The sequence below is a fragment of the Apostichopus japonicus genome, chromosome 1 (genome assembly GCF_037975245.1).
Source record: "Apostichopus japonicus isolate 1M-3 chromosome 1, ASM3797524v1, whole genome shotgun sequence".
Taxonomy (NCBI): domain Eukaryota; kingdom Metazoa; phylum Echinodermata; class Holothuroidea; order Aspidochirotida; family Stichopodidae; genus Apostichopus; species Apostichopus japonicus.
This window is the reverse complement of record NC_092561.1, coordinates 3,996,483-4,013,445: the sequence shown is the minus strand read 5'-3', so window position 1 is coordinate 4,013,445 and position 16,963 is coordinate 3,996,483. Positions and strand designations below refer to the sequence as shown.

The following is a 16,963-nucleotide window of genomic DNA, read 5'->3' as shown; positions in this document are numbered from 1 at the left end:
TTTAAAGTTTAATCACATGACACTTTTTTTAGGTTAAATGATCCTTCTTTTGCCTATTTTGGCTGATATCCCAGAAAACAGAGACATTCATGTAATTTAATATTTTCCATGTCCATCAGATTAATATCTGTTGTTTACAACAACAAATAAACAAAACAAGAAAAAACCAACTGGCCTGTCATCAATCAAGCTGACATATGCCTTGGAAAATGATTTATTGAAACTGAAATCATCTGTGAAATTGATTAACTGTATCACCATACATTCATCAGAACTGAAGAGCAGCATATCCCTGCAAAACTGAAATCAGTCTTTAGAAACTAAATTCAAGACAACGTTTTTTCCAGACCATGTTCCCATCTGTTCTTGTTTTTGACGATGTAACAATAATTTTGTTTTTTTTGCGTGAATGATAACAAAAGCATCTTCACAATTGCAATGTGCTGAGAAAAATTTTGGAAAATTGGATAATGATAGCACAGAAAACGAAAGTTTTATTCCCTATATCATGAAATTTTCTGAAACATTAAAGTACATTAGTCTAACCCAAAAGTATTGAACAATTTTGAGAAGATGGCATCTGACAAGCTGATTAATGTAAAAAGTATTAATTTATGTCTAATTTCTTGGAATAAATTTTGCCCAAATGTGATCACTGAATTCTAAAGCAGCTCTTTGTGTTGATATTTCAATATCCTTAACAAAATTGTCAAAAACTCAAAATGTAATCAAATTTTAATTGATTAATTGATGTTACCAATTTATTGATGAAACTTATCTGGACACTTTTAAAAAGTTGTATTAAACATAATTATCGCAGATCTTCAAAACATTGGAGTTGTTTCTCGAGATGTGAAATAAAAATTGACTAGCGAATCAAATAAATTGCATTGTAATATGGTAGGGGGCAGAATTGTCCCAAAACTTACCTCAAGTTACTTCCTCTGTTTTGAGAGATTCCCCCAATTAAATTAAAAAGCTAGGTGAGAAATTTATGTAATTTCTTGGGCTGAATATGCTGGATGCATTAATCCATTTGCTCACTGAACAATTTAACCTTCTGTAAAGCACCATTATTTCTCTTTTGCCTATTAATTCTTTTTATCCAATTATTAATTCACGTTCTGCAAAGTAGATCTTCTTAGTAACCATAATGTATTAATCCATAGAATTGCTTCAATTTGACTTTTTGCTTATTGTTTTATTTTTGCTTTTTATCTTGCGGTCTTTTCCAATTAGAGTTGTTGTTTTTCCCCCACTTTTCTTTTAAATAAAGGAACAGTTTGTTGATATGAATCACAGAATTATGTCTGTCATTGAAAGATTTAGCAAATAAATAACATTTTAAAATTTGGTTGATAGTGTCATTGTCAGCCAGTTGCTAAATTTATATAAAGAATTCTTAGTTAAAGTTTGTAGAAGTTTGTGTTAGTACATGTAAGATTTATGAAAACGAATTCTCTTGATGGAGTTGAAGTACAGTACCTTAAAGAAAAATACGATAATATCATAAAATGATAATAAATAGTCTTTTCTTTTCGGAGTAAACTACAAAAACTGATTGATTTTTTTTTTTAAAGAAAAAAGTTTTTTTTTTCTGTGATTTGAAGAGGATGCAATTTATACTAGATAAGAACCACTGACATTTAAAACTGCCATGTTTATCATCTTAGTACTGCATTAATTTCATTAACACTCTCTTCTGTAGTCTGATAATGGTCTTTAGAAGTGTCTCTATAACGACCTCAATAATTGAAGTGAAAAAGAAATGGCAAAGTTAATGAAAAACAGGAATTTTTCTCCTTGCATATCATCAGATAAAATCTTCAGTACAATTAAAGAAGGCTAAATGTTTCACATTGCAGTCAGGCGTGTAGCCAAGGGGGGGGGGGGGGGCGAAGGGGGCAGCCCCCCCTTGAGCATATTTAAAAAAATTTTTTTTAATGTTTTTATGATATCGCTAGTATTTTCAAAAGAGGAAATGCTAAGATGCAACTTACAGTGCCTGGGAAGTGCCATTTCCAGCGATCTGGGAGGCATTTTCAGCCAAAATTTTCTTGTACGCTTCGCGCCAACCATGGTGGCGCTACGCTTAGATAGTTTGCAATGCCGAATCTACAGTTTTGCCCCTCCCTTGGCAAATTCCTGGCTATGTGCCTGATTGCAGTGGGTTGAAAAGATGCTAAGTTTGTAGAATAATATGTAAGGCTTCTTTACTTTGAAACAATCTTCTGTAATATACAATGAGTTGTGACAGTGTCTTGTTGTAATATTATTTCTGGTAGCATGTGATTATTGTTTATATATCACATTCAAACTTACGTGTGCATGTGTATGACATGTATTCTATACTCCAGTGCACATACTGCACACTATACCTTAATGTGTCAGTGTACATTGTCATTGTACTGCTTTACTCTTAGTGCAATTTCACAGGACCAATGTCAAGATTGAGGTCAACTTATTAAGTCAAAGGGGAGATAGAATGACCCTTCAAGATGATTGTGGGGAGAGGGAGAGGGGAGGGGGGAAGGGGAGGGTGAGGATGATGGCAGAAAATGGACAGCAAACCTAGTTCACTTGAGGACACCTAATTACCTTATAAACAATTTGAAAAAAATGTGTTAAATTACCAACAATTGTAGGATTTTCCTGCCACATTTTACAAATCTGATGAAAAAACAGCTACAGGGAGAATATTAAGAAATTTTTTTCCAAATCTGCTACTTTACTGTGAAATTGTGTTTTGTAGCATCTCCAAATAGCCCTTGAATTTAAACGAAAGAAAATCTTTGAGAAGAAGCTTGTGTTTCAAGTCTCGTTCAAACTTAATTTTGTTTTTCCTGGTACCATATTTCATCAACATTTCTTGTGAAAATAACTTTCGACTTAATTAGTTTATAACAAACCTTTAATAGAAACGACACATTTATCCTCTCCTTAACTGAGACATATTCTCCAAACACACTTTCATTCATAAAGTATTTATCAGAGGTTCCGTTTCTGATCTTCACACATTCCAAGATGTAATTTAATCTCAAGCAGTAATTTTCTCCATGACCACTCCTCTGGAGAGATGACTTTATTAGCACAAGATTATATCCACTGAAACTACTCCCTGACTCTGTTGAGATAAACCCACAACCTGCAAATACCAGCGTATTCATCCATCACACGTTACATAGCAACTCTGCCCGACTTAGTTATAATGCTCAAGTTTGCTCCCCGTTATTAGACATTTCAGCACGGATTGCTGCACAGCATAAGTAACTGCCACTGCTATTCATTATATTTCACGGTTGTGGCTTGCGATAAATTTACTAAGTGCTTATTGGCGTTGGTGACATGTACAGCAGGTTGGGAGAGAATTCCCGATGGGGCTGAGGTGATAAGGGATATCTAGAAAACTTGTGAGAAAAAATAAAAGTAGTGATTAATTGTTGTGCATTCGTTTTTAGTGATAGTACTGCTCCATATCCATGTTAAATCGTGACTTTGTGGCACTGAAAGTCTGACAGATTGCTGACATTAGATTAAAGCCAAAGTAAAGATGTTTTCAGGAACAAACTAAGATGGGAAAGGGGAGGGGGGATTGGGATAGGGGACCAGAGGTGAGAGAGGAGGTGTTGTGACATTACTTACTGATAATGGAATTTAAAATGAAGAAATAGCTAAAAATGTGGACAAAATGAAAGTCATCAGTCATGACAGCTGTAAGTTTAAATCATGAAACCCCAGGAATGCTACTCCACCCACCCAATTCTGTCCTCCTATTGGGAGTGGAGGGGGTGGGAATGAAAGACATTAGTCATCCTAGGTGTAGGATGCGGGGGGTGGGCTGGGGGGGCTGTAGCCCCCAACCAAATTTGTGAAAATTTGGGCAATATGCTGAGAATTTTTTGGGCACCTACAGAAAGAAAAATAATTTGCAATGTGTTTTTCAATGGTTAAACTTCTTATAATTATCATAATATTATTGTATTGACTTCCCCAATAATTATAACCATTATGGAAGGGTAATAACACGGAAAATGATTGTATGTTATTGGCGAGCGATGCAATTATCGATGCATGCTTATATGATATGCAAATTAACATGTTGAAAAAATGTTGGTTATATTTTCGGGCAAGTCGTTACAGCCGCTCCAAATCAAATTGGGCTCCTATGCCTATGTCAGTTATGACAGCTATAAGTTTAAATCATGAAACCCCAGGAATGCTACTCCACCCATCCACCCACATCTGTCCTATAAGGAGTGGAGGATGGGAAGGAGAGATGTGAATTGGATCTCAGTTTAGCCTTCATGAATATATTTTATTGGTGCATAGTCCTGGGAAAGACGAAAATGCAAACCTGATGTAAATTACATCACTGCCATAAACAATGAGGTTTTGTTTACCACTGAACATAGAATTTTGGTTTCATGCATTGGTTCATTTTGTAACTTTTCTTAAAATATTTCTTGGGAAAGTAGTGGATACTCAACAAGGTTATGAATCATACACCATGACAATATTGTTGTCATCAAGCAGGTTGTCTCGTGCAGAGAATTTACTTGCTTGTCTGTTCACCCTTGAAAAATGTCTTGTGTGGGGGGTCTGTCAGGGATTAACTTTGTAAGTATGATATCACTACTACAGTAAAAGTAAAATAACCTGGCAATTATGAAAATTGAAGTCATACCCTTACTGAAATAATGATTTTAATAATTATTATTATGATCATTAATATTAAATAGGAAGCAGTAAGTGATAGCTTTTTATTGTCATCTGAGTTCCTTTCTGTTGCATATAGATAAACAGAAACAAACAACTCTGAAAATGTTTTGCCCCAACAGTCGTTACCTTTGCTCAAATATTAACCGGTAGCAGTCTAAAATGATTCAACCAAAGACATAGTTAGATATGCTGTGGATGACATAATAACAACAATTAATTCTCTGTCAAATCTATCATATATATATATCCTTTAATAATTCCACGATATCATATTCATACGGTTTTCAAGTGTTCAGCATGTCTGGTTTTGAACATCTTTACACTGCACCATCATTGCATGCATGTACTCTGTCACCATGGTTACTTACATTGCATGAATATTTACCACCATGCACCCACAAGTTCATCATGGTATGCATGTCTGTGTCAAGTGTGTGTCAAGTTAGTCTTCCACTCCCAGCCACTTTGTTAAAGATGCAGGAGTAAATACTAACTGAAGCTTAAAATTTTCCAGAAAGAGCTAATTGCCAGAAACAGATACTTCAAATGGCTAACAAAAGTGATGACAAATATTCTTAATTTGACATCGTTAAGGAATTGTCATTGTTTTACCAAGTCTCAGTTTCGTACTAATTCTCTTTTGTGATTAGTCAGTGGAAAGCTAACTTGCCTGCTGCCTCTACTTATTGCTTGGATACATGGTCACCTTACAGCATTGTTAAGGGAATGACCCATCGAATCAAATTGCTTGGGCTTACAATATATATGCAAAAATATCTTGATCAGAAAAAATGGTTACTTTGTGCACACTCTTTTGCCTCTTTTGGTATTGCTAGTTGAAGACCAAACTCTTGAATTTGCGCTGTGAATTATATCTTTGTGTGGCCAGTTGCTTTGCACATCTATATACTACAAAAAAAGCTTGTGCATAGTTGCAAGTCTGTGTAAATTGATGGACCCTTGTGTTAATCTTGCACTTTAGATGTGAAATTACAAAAGCCAAATATATCTCTTTTCAAGTGATGAAAATCTCCCCATCTCTTTCTACTCAGATTTCTGAGCCAAAATGCCCAAGAGGTTGTTCACCCTACGTATTGGTATGTAAAGTGACGGAAAGCTAATAGGCTAGCTCGAAAGTATTGCAGGCAATCATGTAGCCTACATACAAGAATTCTTGCAATGCAATCCACTGGTAGTCTTGTTAGTCCAGTCACTTTCTTCATTGAGAATGTTTGATATGTTTAATATTTCATACTAATGAGGTGTGTTTATACTGTCTTGCTGGTTTGAATACCCAAGGGGAATGATTGCTTCATGTAGACAATTCATATAATTACAAAGGGAGCTATGTGGGTCGACTGGATGATAGGATGTGAAGAAAATAATAGCAGAAAATATGAAACTGGTTTTCAGGTTATGCAACACTGATAAATAAAAAAGACTTAAGTAAGTAAAACTTACACAAGTCTGGGAGTGGCATATGCTAGTTTCTAATTCAGCAACATGAATGAATAAATATGATAATTATAATCATTTTGACCAAGATTTGATATGATTAGATTTGAAAGAAGTGGGTTGAAAATCCTGAAAATGCTCTTGTTTAACCAATTCTCAGTTGCATTTATAGAAATGACATATGTTATATGTTGTGTTAATATTTTCTGGTATAGTTTTTCATCACTGAAGATGAAATTAGCATTTCTGTTGTTGTGTTGCATAATCTCCAGTGTATTATTATTATGTGATGGAATAACTGTGTTGTGGTGTAAACCATAGAACCCACCACTCACAGTTTTATTCATGAGAGTGTATCTTTCAGTAGACACACCTAGCTCCTATAAAAATGACATGATTGTTATCATGACATATAGTTAATTAATTAATTAATTAATGAACAGTCCTGCAATCATAGCCTCCTCGCTGCATGATCTCTGAAATAGTTGCTGACTTCATCTCATGTTAAAGGTCATGAAAATCTTGACAGCATGAAACTTTCTAGAGAATTATTTTATCTTATTGAACAATCACATATCTTTTGAAATGTATGATATTTGAAAACTTCAGAAGCAAATGCATAGTTTCATCTGAAGTTTCTGAAACTGATTAAATTCATCTTGTTTTGGTCTTTTTAATAATCAATTAATTGATTAATTATTTTATGGTATAAATTATCATCCCAGTGCATTTCCTAGGCCATGGCTGGCTAATAATTATACCTGGTAAAAAAAAAGGGAAATGTTGGATATATGAAATTATTGATCAATAAAGAAAATGTTGAAACATAATTATTGATCAATGAAGGAAAGGTTGAAATATGAAATTATTGATATGACTTTTGTATATAAGTATACAAATACAGTAAAGTGTTCTGTCAACAAAAGTTTAGATTTGAAACATGAAGTATTAAATACTTACCCCCCCCCCCCCACTCCCTTTGATACAAAGTCAGTGCACTAATGTAGAGATAATGATGAAGGGGTAGGCTTTAATAGGGATAAGGGTTATTGTTAATGTTCCCTTACCCCTAACCTTAACCCACTAATGTATAGATAATGATGAAGAGGTTGGATTTAATAGGGGTAAGGGTGAGTGTTCCCTTACCCCTAACCTCAATCCACTAATGTAGAGATAATGATGAAGGAGTTAGATTTAATAGGGGTAAAAGGTAAGGGTTATTGTTAGGGTTCCCTTACACCTAACCTTAATTTATTTTTTAGTGTAGTGACAATCTTAAATGGTTTTGAGTTAGGGTTCACTCTTCCTAATTACCCACTGGTGCAGCAATAATGTTGAAGTGATCATTAACATTATAAGTGGTGGTGGTTTTGTCAGAGAAAAGAGACCCTGTCTACCCACCCAGCTTCTCCACCAGTCACATGCTTGTCTGCAGACATGTACAAACGATAAAAAAGAAAGCAGTCCTTTTCATATTTGTTCCCTAAACCTTTCTTCTCTCATGAATTATTTTCCATTGCAATAGTGATGTCTGTGTTTGGTGTACTTTTGATTCATTTAAGAATTGCAATGAAAAAAAATCATACGTTCAGTGCTGCAAGTTATTCCTTTATTTAAATGGGACTATTTTAGGACATTGGATTAAAAGAAATCGTAATTTTAAACTAGGATATAGGCCAAGTAGGAATGCTATTTCATTCATTCACCTGAAAGGATTCTAAAATCCTCTATTTTTTTGCAATCAATACACTTCATGAAAGCAGCTACCATTCCAGAATTTCATTACTGCATTTGACTGGTATTTGTAAACAGGTTTACTTACTGACAGGATAAATGTGTAAATAAAGCGTTTATCATTAAAAAGTAAGCTTCACTTAGCCACACAAATGACTTCCAGGAACGAAACAGGATTTTTTTCCATAGCAACCGATTAGGAAAAAAAAGGTTTGTCAGTTGTAAGAGATTGGTAGATAAGAATACTCCAGTTATGTCAGGGAAGAGCTTGCAAAGCAGCTTCAATGTTTGCCATCAAATTTGCAGATTAAAAGGGGCGAAAAATTGTTATAAAGAAGAAATAAAGAGAAGAATTATTTATACTGTTACATCAAGAATTTTCCCCAAATGGTGATAAAGTCTTGTAAATTTATTTAGGAATGACAAATATGAGTTATGATGGAAAGGTAACTGTTACAGATAGATATATAGCTGTAATGTATGTTAAGGCTTAATGGTGTGATGTATACACTAAAGAGGGATGTGTCTTGACTTATCAGGAATATCAAGGCTTAGCTGAGAGAGAGAGGAAATTATTGTTTATTGTTATCAGTAGTGGGTTTCATTAAGTAGTGTGCTAACACATTGTCATCTTGTTCTGTTCTAGAGGGGATGGAGGAGGGCTGGGGCGGGGGTGGGGGTGGGGGGGTGGACCGGTCTCATACTTCATTTTAGGTATCAAACTGTTCTGAAAGCCTAAGAAACGAAGGAAAACATTTATTGATGGGATGTAGCTTATAATAGAGTTGTCTCACAGGTTATGTCAAATGCTTTAGTTTTGGAGGAGATGTGAGTGATGTACCTTAATGTACGTTTGAAGCAGTCATTGAGAAGCCCATTCAAATTGATATTTCATATGTTTTCAAAATATTATTCACAATGTAATATACCCTTTGTGTACAAAAGTCATTGTTTACACATCAGACTGACCATTTTCATCAGACCTGTCTGGTTTTGCAGAAGGCTTTGTTTGTAAGTTGGACTTTCTATATTCATAATGGAAATGTCCATAATGGAAATGTCTATATGGAAACGTCCACTACAAGAGAATAGAAAATATCAACGTCAAAATTAAACGACAAAAATGCTGCAAACAAGTACAGTGTCTTCAATATTGATATGATGCACTGGAAAATAACTAGTTGGGAAACATGTTTATCATTTTTGTTTTCTTTGTTGTAAAAAAACTGTAGCCCATTATTAAGGAATAAATCACTGCTCCTGCTTTTCATTTCTTTCAATTATTCCAAAATAGATGTAAATAGATACAATGATATTCTAAGATGGCTCACAAAAATTAGAAAGCCAAAAAGCAAAACCAAACAAAATGAAGAAAATGCACACAAAGGCCAAAACAGGTTAATTGATGATTTTTGTGACATTCAGTGTTCATATGCGAAGAAAATAATTTAATTTGAACATTTAGGGAGCAAAAGTAGAACAAGGAACAAAACTTAAAGGTTCACCTTCTATCTCAATTTTTGAACTTGCTAACATTTCAAAGTTTAAACAAATTCACTTTCTTGTAGTTTCTGATCCTCTGTATTATTCAGACATTTATAAATTGTAGACATTTTAATATCTATGTAAGGTTCATTATTTGGCTGTGGAAATGAAATGTTTACTGAAGTTTAAACATGACAGCATTGTTGTCAAGTGGTTGAGGCAGTGGACTTGTGATCTAAGGATTGCAGGTTTGAGTCCTGGCCAGATCATTGTGTTGTGTCCTTGAGCGAGGCACTTTATCTCCATTACCTCTCTTCACCCAGGTGTATAAATGGGGACCTGTGAGATAAAACTGTCATCTGGGTGCTGTTTAGCTGCTGCCATGTGGAGGGATTGTCTCTATGTTTGACAGGTTATCGTTGACCAGGATAATATTGATGGATATGTCTGCGCTTTATAAATCCTCAATATTATTATTATTATTAAACATGAGCTGACTGTTATTTGGAAATTTCTAGCACATGATAGGTTTAATACAACGGGAAAATTAATTCAGTATTCAAATTTTGTTTAGTACTTTCAAGGGTTGTAACTTTTTTTCTCCCATTGGATACTATAGTTCCTATGTAGAAAACTGCTATACTCTACACCTTTACACTTGCACAGCAACTTGACCATTTTGTGTAGCATTTGTGATATGGAACTGGATAAATTATTTCTGCATAATGATGACAAATTTAAGGAACAAAGCAGCTCGTATTCATTTTTCATAGTCGTAGAATACGTCTATTCTCTTTGGAAGTAACAACTCACGGGGATGCGTTATATAGCTATATGGCTTGCATATGTTTTATGCATCTCCATGGTAACCAGTGGCTTTATTTGTGCCTACTAATTTTATCTCTTTTTAATAGATGCATATAATTGGTGGTTTGTGCACGAAAGGTATAACTTTGTGTATAAAATCACAATTCAGTCAGAGATATTTAATTTCATGTTAGTGATAATTATTATTAATTGGTATGTTAACAGCATGTTGGCAATACGTACAGTATTCAGCTTATTAGTGAAAAGTATAGAATTACAGCAATTAATATGGCATGAAGTGTTTGTTTATAAAGCTAAAAAAAGTTTTTCAAATGTAACAAATTTTTTTAAAGGAAATAGATATAATAGTTTAATTTTTGAACTAAAGTAGACAACAAGAAACCTGTTGAAGAAAGTTCACAAAAATGATCACAATTTCTGCTTCTCCTTCAGAAATGAAAGAAATAGAAATGGGCCTGTAAACTTAAAGTTTTTCAAAAAATTAAGGGAAACAGGGAGGGATGTGGTGGATGGAGAGTGATAAATACAATGAAGTAATGTGATAATGGTTTATCAGAAAATTGATTGTTTTTGAGATATTCTGCAAATTAAGGTTGAAAAACACAAACCAAAACATGGATTGTAATAATAATAATCATAAAAATGTAATAACTTGGCCATAATAGAAGATGGCCGTAATAGAAGATGATAAACTAGGACTTTAAAATGTAGATTTACATGTACAGTAGGTCAGATTCTGATGTAATCTAGAGTAAATTAATCACAAATTAGTGGATTATGTGATGCCAAAGGAATGAATAGTTCAACCGTAAAAGACTTAACGTACCAGAGATGGTGATAAGCGGTATACAGTGATCAATATACAGGAGTCTAAGTGATAACAATGATATCAATATATTCAATCCTTTAAAATAATATTTAGAAGTAATATTTGATTACAGTTGTATCTTAAAAATAAAAATTGTAATTAATATTAGTTATATTTAAAGGATTAAATAATTTCTTGATATAATTATATGCCATTGTCTAATTATCTCAGAAAATGAATGTATATCAAATTATTTAATAATATTTGAAAATGATCCTTGTGAGTGATATTAGTTTACATTTATCGGATTATTCATTTTGATTAATTTAAACTGATATCTTATTATGTGCGGAAATGAATGTATTATATTTAATTCATATTTTGAAATGATATTCATAATAGCAATTTCAGTTTAAAATGCTAGAATTTGTCATTTCCTGGGTATGATTTGATACATTCATGACTAATTATCTGAGCGAATGAATATATTATTTGATCAATATTTTTCTTAATAAAATGTATAATTTAATCATATTTTAAATCACCAATTGATTTCTTGGCATAATAGTTTATATCAGTAAACAGTTAGGACCTATCTTGGACACTATTGTTTATTGACCATTTGGCATTCCAACTGAATCAATCTAATCATATTGCTATAATGATGCCATAGATTAATGGTGTCAGAGAGTAATAGGTTCTGTATGTAATACCTTCAAGCGATACATTATTTTATTTCATTCCTCAAAAGCTTTGTCAGTTTATCATTTCCTGTTTGCCTCATTTTAAGTCTGTTATTTACAAAACATATCCAAACAATTGCCTATTGTTTATAAAGCATCTCACTGCAATCATTGATAGCTCCTGAATTTCTAGCTGTAAATTTTTCTTCAGGTCTGGGAAACACCATTTTTTGTAGCCCTGGATCATGAGCATAAGAAGGTGATCCTCGCGATCCGTGGTACTTCATCAGTTTCTGACATTGTGACGGATCTGTGTGCCGATACCTGTCCAATACCCATGGAAGGCTGCCCACCTGGCTTCCTGGGACATAAGGTTAGTTTATTTTAGTTTAGTAGAAAACAAGGATCAGGAGGGACTCTCAATTCCCCATCAAGGGCCCTATAAGAGAGAAAAAAAACTGAAGACACAAACACTCAGACCTGATTACAATGCTTAAAGTGCTTGTCAAAAGCATTCTTAAACTCATTCATACTACTTGCAAGTACAACTTTCTCAGGCAAACCGTTCCACTTATTCACAACCCTATTTGATAAAAGAGTTATGCCGAATATTAATCCTACTTTGTGACTTTTGGAGTTTAAGACAATGACCTCTGGTACAACTACTATTAGCAAAACATGAAAAGTCAGTGAAAGATAAATTGTCAAAACCGTACACAATCTTGTAAGGTAGGCAATTATTTCTTCGGACTTTAATCATGCTGAAATTAATTTCTTTGGGGAGCATAATAATGCATTTTAATTTGTCTGGATCAAAAACACAATAGCAAAGACGTTTAACAGGGCTATTAGGCACAGCCTTGCTGTGTCTTTAGCCTCAGTTAGCCTGTGATACGTGGCCATAGTTACTAGTTTACAAATCACAATTGAGCTAAAACATCTCTGATATTCTAGTTTGCTTATAGGAATGATAAAAATAGAATTAATTAACATGCAAATTAAAAATACTTGATATTTACACCCTTGTCATAGCACTGCAGGAATGTGCATAGCTGTGTTGCTAAGAAAAAAAAGCTTTGGTTTTGAAAGAAGTGTCTTATTTTATTAAAACTTCAAGACAAAAAAACAAGATACAGCTTGACGAGATGTCGCCAAGTTTTGTATATATTTGTCGTCATGCATTATGCTATGAGGATTTGGTTTCCACCCACTAATGCAGAAAAATTCCAGCAATTTTGTGAAGCAAACAATCAAAGTTCTCCGGAATATCCCATTAAATTCAGAATTGTAGTAAAAAGGTTGATTTCAACAGGATTATTTTTCTCTTTTTTGTCTCTGCTCTCAAGTATCCTTCTGTCTAGACATGTCTAGGCCTCTTTTGACATTTGTTATCCCTTCATCTTCTCTTACCAATGTTTATTTTCTGAGAAGTCTCTCGGTAAAGCAATGTCATCCTTCATCCTTCTCACACTAATCCGCTTCCGTTTTATTACAGGGAATGATTGCAGCTGCTGTCTACATCAAAGATAAACTCCAGGATGAAGCTATACTCACCCAAGCATTCTCTTGTTTACCCGTGGTGAGTATTTATGGACTATCACGTTATTTACTCTGGGATATAAACTGCACTTCCCCGGCCGTTTGTGACAGATTAAATCCACCGAGCAAACTAACTGATGAAGAAAAGCGTTTTATGTTTCTCCATTTAAAGGATTTTATATACTGAAACAAGAGAAAAGCGTACTCTTTGTGAATTAATTTCCATCCTGTTCAACCCATGAAAAGGCTGACAAGAGGCCTGGGAAAATTCAGAGCTGCCTCTGGTGTCTTGGACAGTAGGCTAATATGTATAACAATCGATTGTAGTGAAATAAGCAAACACCTTGCTCACAGTTTATAGCCAATTAGAATGCAGGATTACTAGAGTTGATAAGTGAAGGCTGTTGAAATCATTTTATGTATAAAGGTAAGGTGGCCTGATGTTTAACTCATAGCAGGATATTAATCAGAGGAATTCTATAAGAACAATCTATTCCTGAATAAGATCCTTGTCAGACCTTCTAACTGTTATAATTTCTCCTAAATAAAAAAATAAAATAAAACTGTTAGCAAACTGCTTATTCACTAGAGAGCCTGTGGAGGAGAATTTGTAAAAGTAAGTTGGCCTGACGATCCTAGCAGGATCTTCTTCAAAGGCTAAATGATGTCATTTAGCTTTTGAAGAAGATCCTGCCAGGATCAAAATGCCAGGCCAACTTACTTTTACACATAATTTCTCCTAAATAGGCCTTTTGTAGTTTATAAGCAGACAGTTTTTAATTAGTTGGTTCTCTCTTTGACATATTTTAATTTTACTTTGTTTACTACGTAAAGTCCAATAAACAGATTTTGGCCACTGTGTGTTCTTGTGTGTTTGTGCATTGAGGTTAACAGTGAATGTTTGAATGGATTTGGTATACATTTCTCATACTACTTACAACATAGTTCACTATTTCACAAAATGTAGAAAACATCAAATATATATATATATATAAATATATATTGAATATTCAATAATTTCTGAGATGTGTTTTGCCCAGCTCTATGCCTGACTTTATAAATTTATTTTGCTTTACAGGACAGCGATGATTATGAATTATTAATTGTTGGCCACTCCCTTGGGGCTGGTGCAGCTGCTGTTCTTGGCATACTGCTGAAACCGGACTACCCCACCCTCCAAGTCATTTGCTTTGCTCCTCCTGGGGGTTTACTGAGGTAAACAAAATACAGTGGTGCCAATGCTAGAATTAAGAAATCCATGAAGGAAGCATATCAAACCAAGATGTATGCATCTCTGACCATTTGTGTAAACTATTGATGTTGTTTTGTTACGAAACAATTGGAGAATAACTCATTTTTTATGGGAAAATAGCATTGATGCAATTTGGTTACTTTTATATATATATGCCACCATGAAGGCTGTTCTCCTCCACTTCAAATTATTTGTAAGTTGGAAAAGTTTAACTTCATGTCTGTTATTCTTGCTGAAGAACTAGTTGAAACATGAGAATTATTTCTCTCTGTAGCACCTGAGAACTGATGTTAGTTGTTAGGACTGTATTTATATCAGTAGAACTGAATGTTAGTATGTAATTATTGTGTTTTAGCATGCAGTTATTATGTAGCAATTATTGTGCAAAGAAACTGATTTTTGACTATGTAGGAGGGAGCCAATGGCGATCCAGTGCAGTCATCGTTATAGCTTTGACATTAGTCGTCAAGTTTGGATGTAACTGTAAGAGAACTAGTCCAGATTTAACAAATTTTACCTTGAAATTTAAGCTTCTATGAACTTAATGTCATTAGAGAACAACTTGCAGCTATACAACCACACTTAACAACATCATTAATTTGACCTAAGATATGCCTTAGGACTTAACAATTAAATTTGAGCAGTACATTTAACAGGCTGCTAGCTGTACTACTATTTCTAGCAGCAAATTTGAATGTACCTTTCAAAGCAGATCTTGCAAGGCAACCAGTTATAGCTAGGAAAATAATTCTTTGAGTGGAATAACTAACACATGTACAAATTAAATGGATTGGACTTATAGTTGCAGAAATAATTCTACCTGTGAAATGAGTTCTTTAAATTAGTTCATGACTTCCTGATCATTTCACAAAGATATAAAAGATATTGATATGATTGAAATTGTTTTCTTTCCAGCCTCCCAGCCGCTGAGTATACAAAAGAATTTACTACCTCAGTTATAAATGGCAAAGATGTGGTGGCTAGGGTGGGATTATCCCAGATGGAGCTGCTCCGAACGGATTTACTGGCAGCTATCAAACGAAGCCAAGATCCTAAGGTAGGGTATCGGTACCACAGATTAGCATTACTTGAAAAAACATTAGAATAGAGAAGTGCCATGTGATGTTGGATTGTAAACGAAGCCAACATCCTAAGGTAGGGTATCGGTACCAAAGATTAGCATTACTGGAAAGAACATTAGAATAGAGAAGTTCCTTGTTATCTTCAATCATTAAACGAAGCCAAGATCGTGAAGTAGGGTATCTGTACCACAGATTAGCATAACTGGAAAACACATTATAGTAGAGAAATGCCTTGTTATGTTCAATCTTCAAACGAGGCCAACATCTTGAGGTAGTGTATCTGTACCACATATTAGCATTACTGGAAAAAAACTGATTATAAGTTGAAAGAACCACAGAGTTAAAGCAGTCTTCCTCGGATCCCATCTCAAGAGAGCTGTGGTCTGTGGAAAGCATTGATTGCTAAAACCACTATGTCAGAACTATCTTCAAAAGTTTCAAATTAACAAATTAAAAGATAAATATTTTTGATGATCCTTGTTTACAGTGGAGTATTATCCTTGGTGAACTTTGCTGTTGCTGTCGTATTCATCCTGATAACATTGCTCCCCATGACGGTACATTAGAGGCACCTCCCGGTCGTCAACTCACCTGCAACGCTCATCCAACGAATCCATCTCTCAACCTCACCAGCCACAATCTTCTGTATCCTCCAGGAAATATTCTCCATATTGTCAGGAATAACCCAAAGCGAGAAGGGTATGTTACAGATTTCACAATTTGTTTTGTGTGTTTGATTATTTTACATTTATATCCAGAAGTTTTCAAGTGTCACAATTTTAGACCTTCAAACAAACCATTTCTATAATATACTGAAGCTGAGGTAAGTATCATGTACTACAGCATGCTCAGTGCTGCCCAGTGCTGTCTTAATATAAAGACAAGCTAGTTGGAATGTCTACCTTTAAGACTTTTTACCTTTTTGCTTTAATTTAATTTTTTTTTTATTTTACATCAGCTTGGACAAGAAGTCTGTTGGTTATTATGTAATACGGAGGGACCAAACAGATTTCCAAGAAGTATTAATATCTCCAGTGATTGTTGATGATCATATGCCAAAAGGAATGCAGAAAGCATTAAATAAGGTAAACATCATTGTAATCAATTATATCTTTGAATGTTTACAAAACCACTATTGGATTTTTAGCATATTAAAGTTTGCATATTTAAATTTTTGTTCAGTTCTTAAAATGTAAGCAGATTATCCCATTTGATATCCAGCATGCAAGCTAGTAAATAGGATTGACCATTGAACTAGGTAGATATGATTGCAGGTTGAACTAGGTAGACATGATATGATACATTCTTGATATTCTTACTTTTTTAAAAGTTTTATTATTACAGGCATTGCACTTATTTCTTTACTTACTTCCTTCCT

At 34.1% G+C, this 16,963-nt stretch overlaps 1 protein-coding gene across 3 annotated transcripts in view; it reads left to right on the top strand.

The window, feature by feature from the left end:
- Positions 1-16,963, top strand: part of LOC139958944 (diacylglycerol lipase-alpha-like) — a 55,214-nt gene that overhangs the window by 35,289 nt on the left and 2,962 nt on the right. For 2 of the 3 annotated variants that reach the window (XM_071956515.1, XM_071956599.1), the window contains exons 9-14: positions 11,924-12,085; positions 13,208-13,291; positions 14,330-14,466; positions 15,419-15,560; positions 16,073-16,284; positions 16,544-16,670. In XM_071956515.1, the coding sequence (XP_071812616.1) occupies positions 11,924-12,085; positions 13,208-13,291; positions 14,330-14,466; positions 15,419-15,560; positions 16,073-16,284; positions 16,544-16,670 (864 nt within the window). Of the gene's footprint in view, positions 1-5,771; positions 5,817-11,923; positions 12,086-13,207; positions 13,292-14,329; positions 14,467-15,418; positions 15,561-16,072; positions 16,285-16,543; positions 16,671-16,963 lie in introns of all 3 variants that reach the window. The other variant, XM_071956438.1, reaches the window with a different exon arrangement.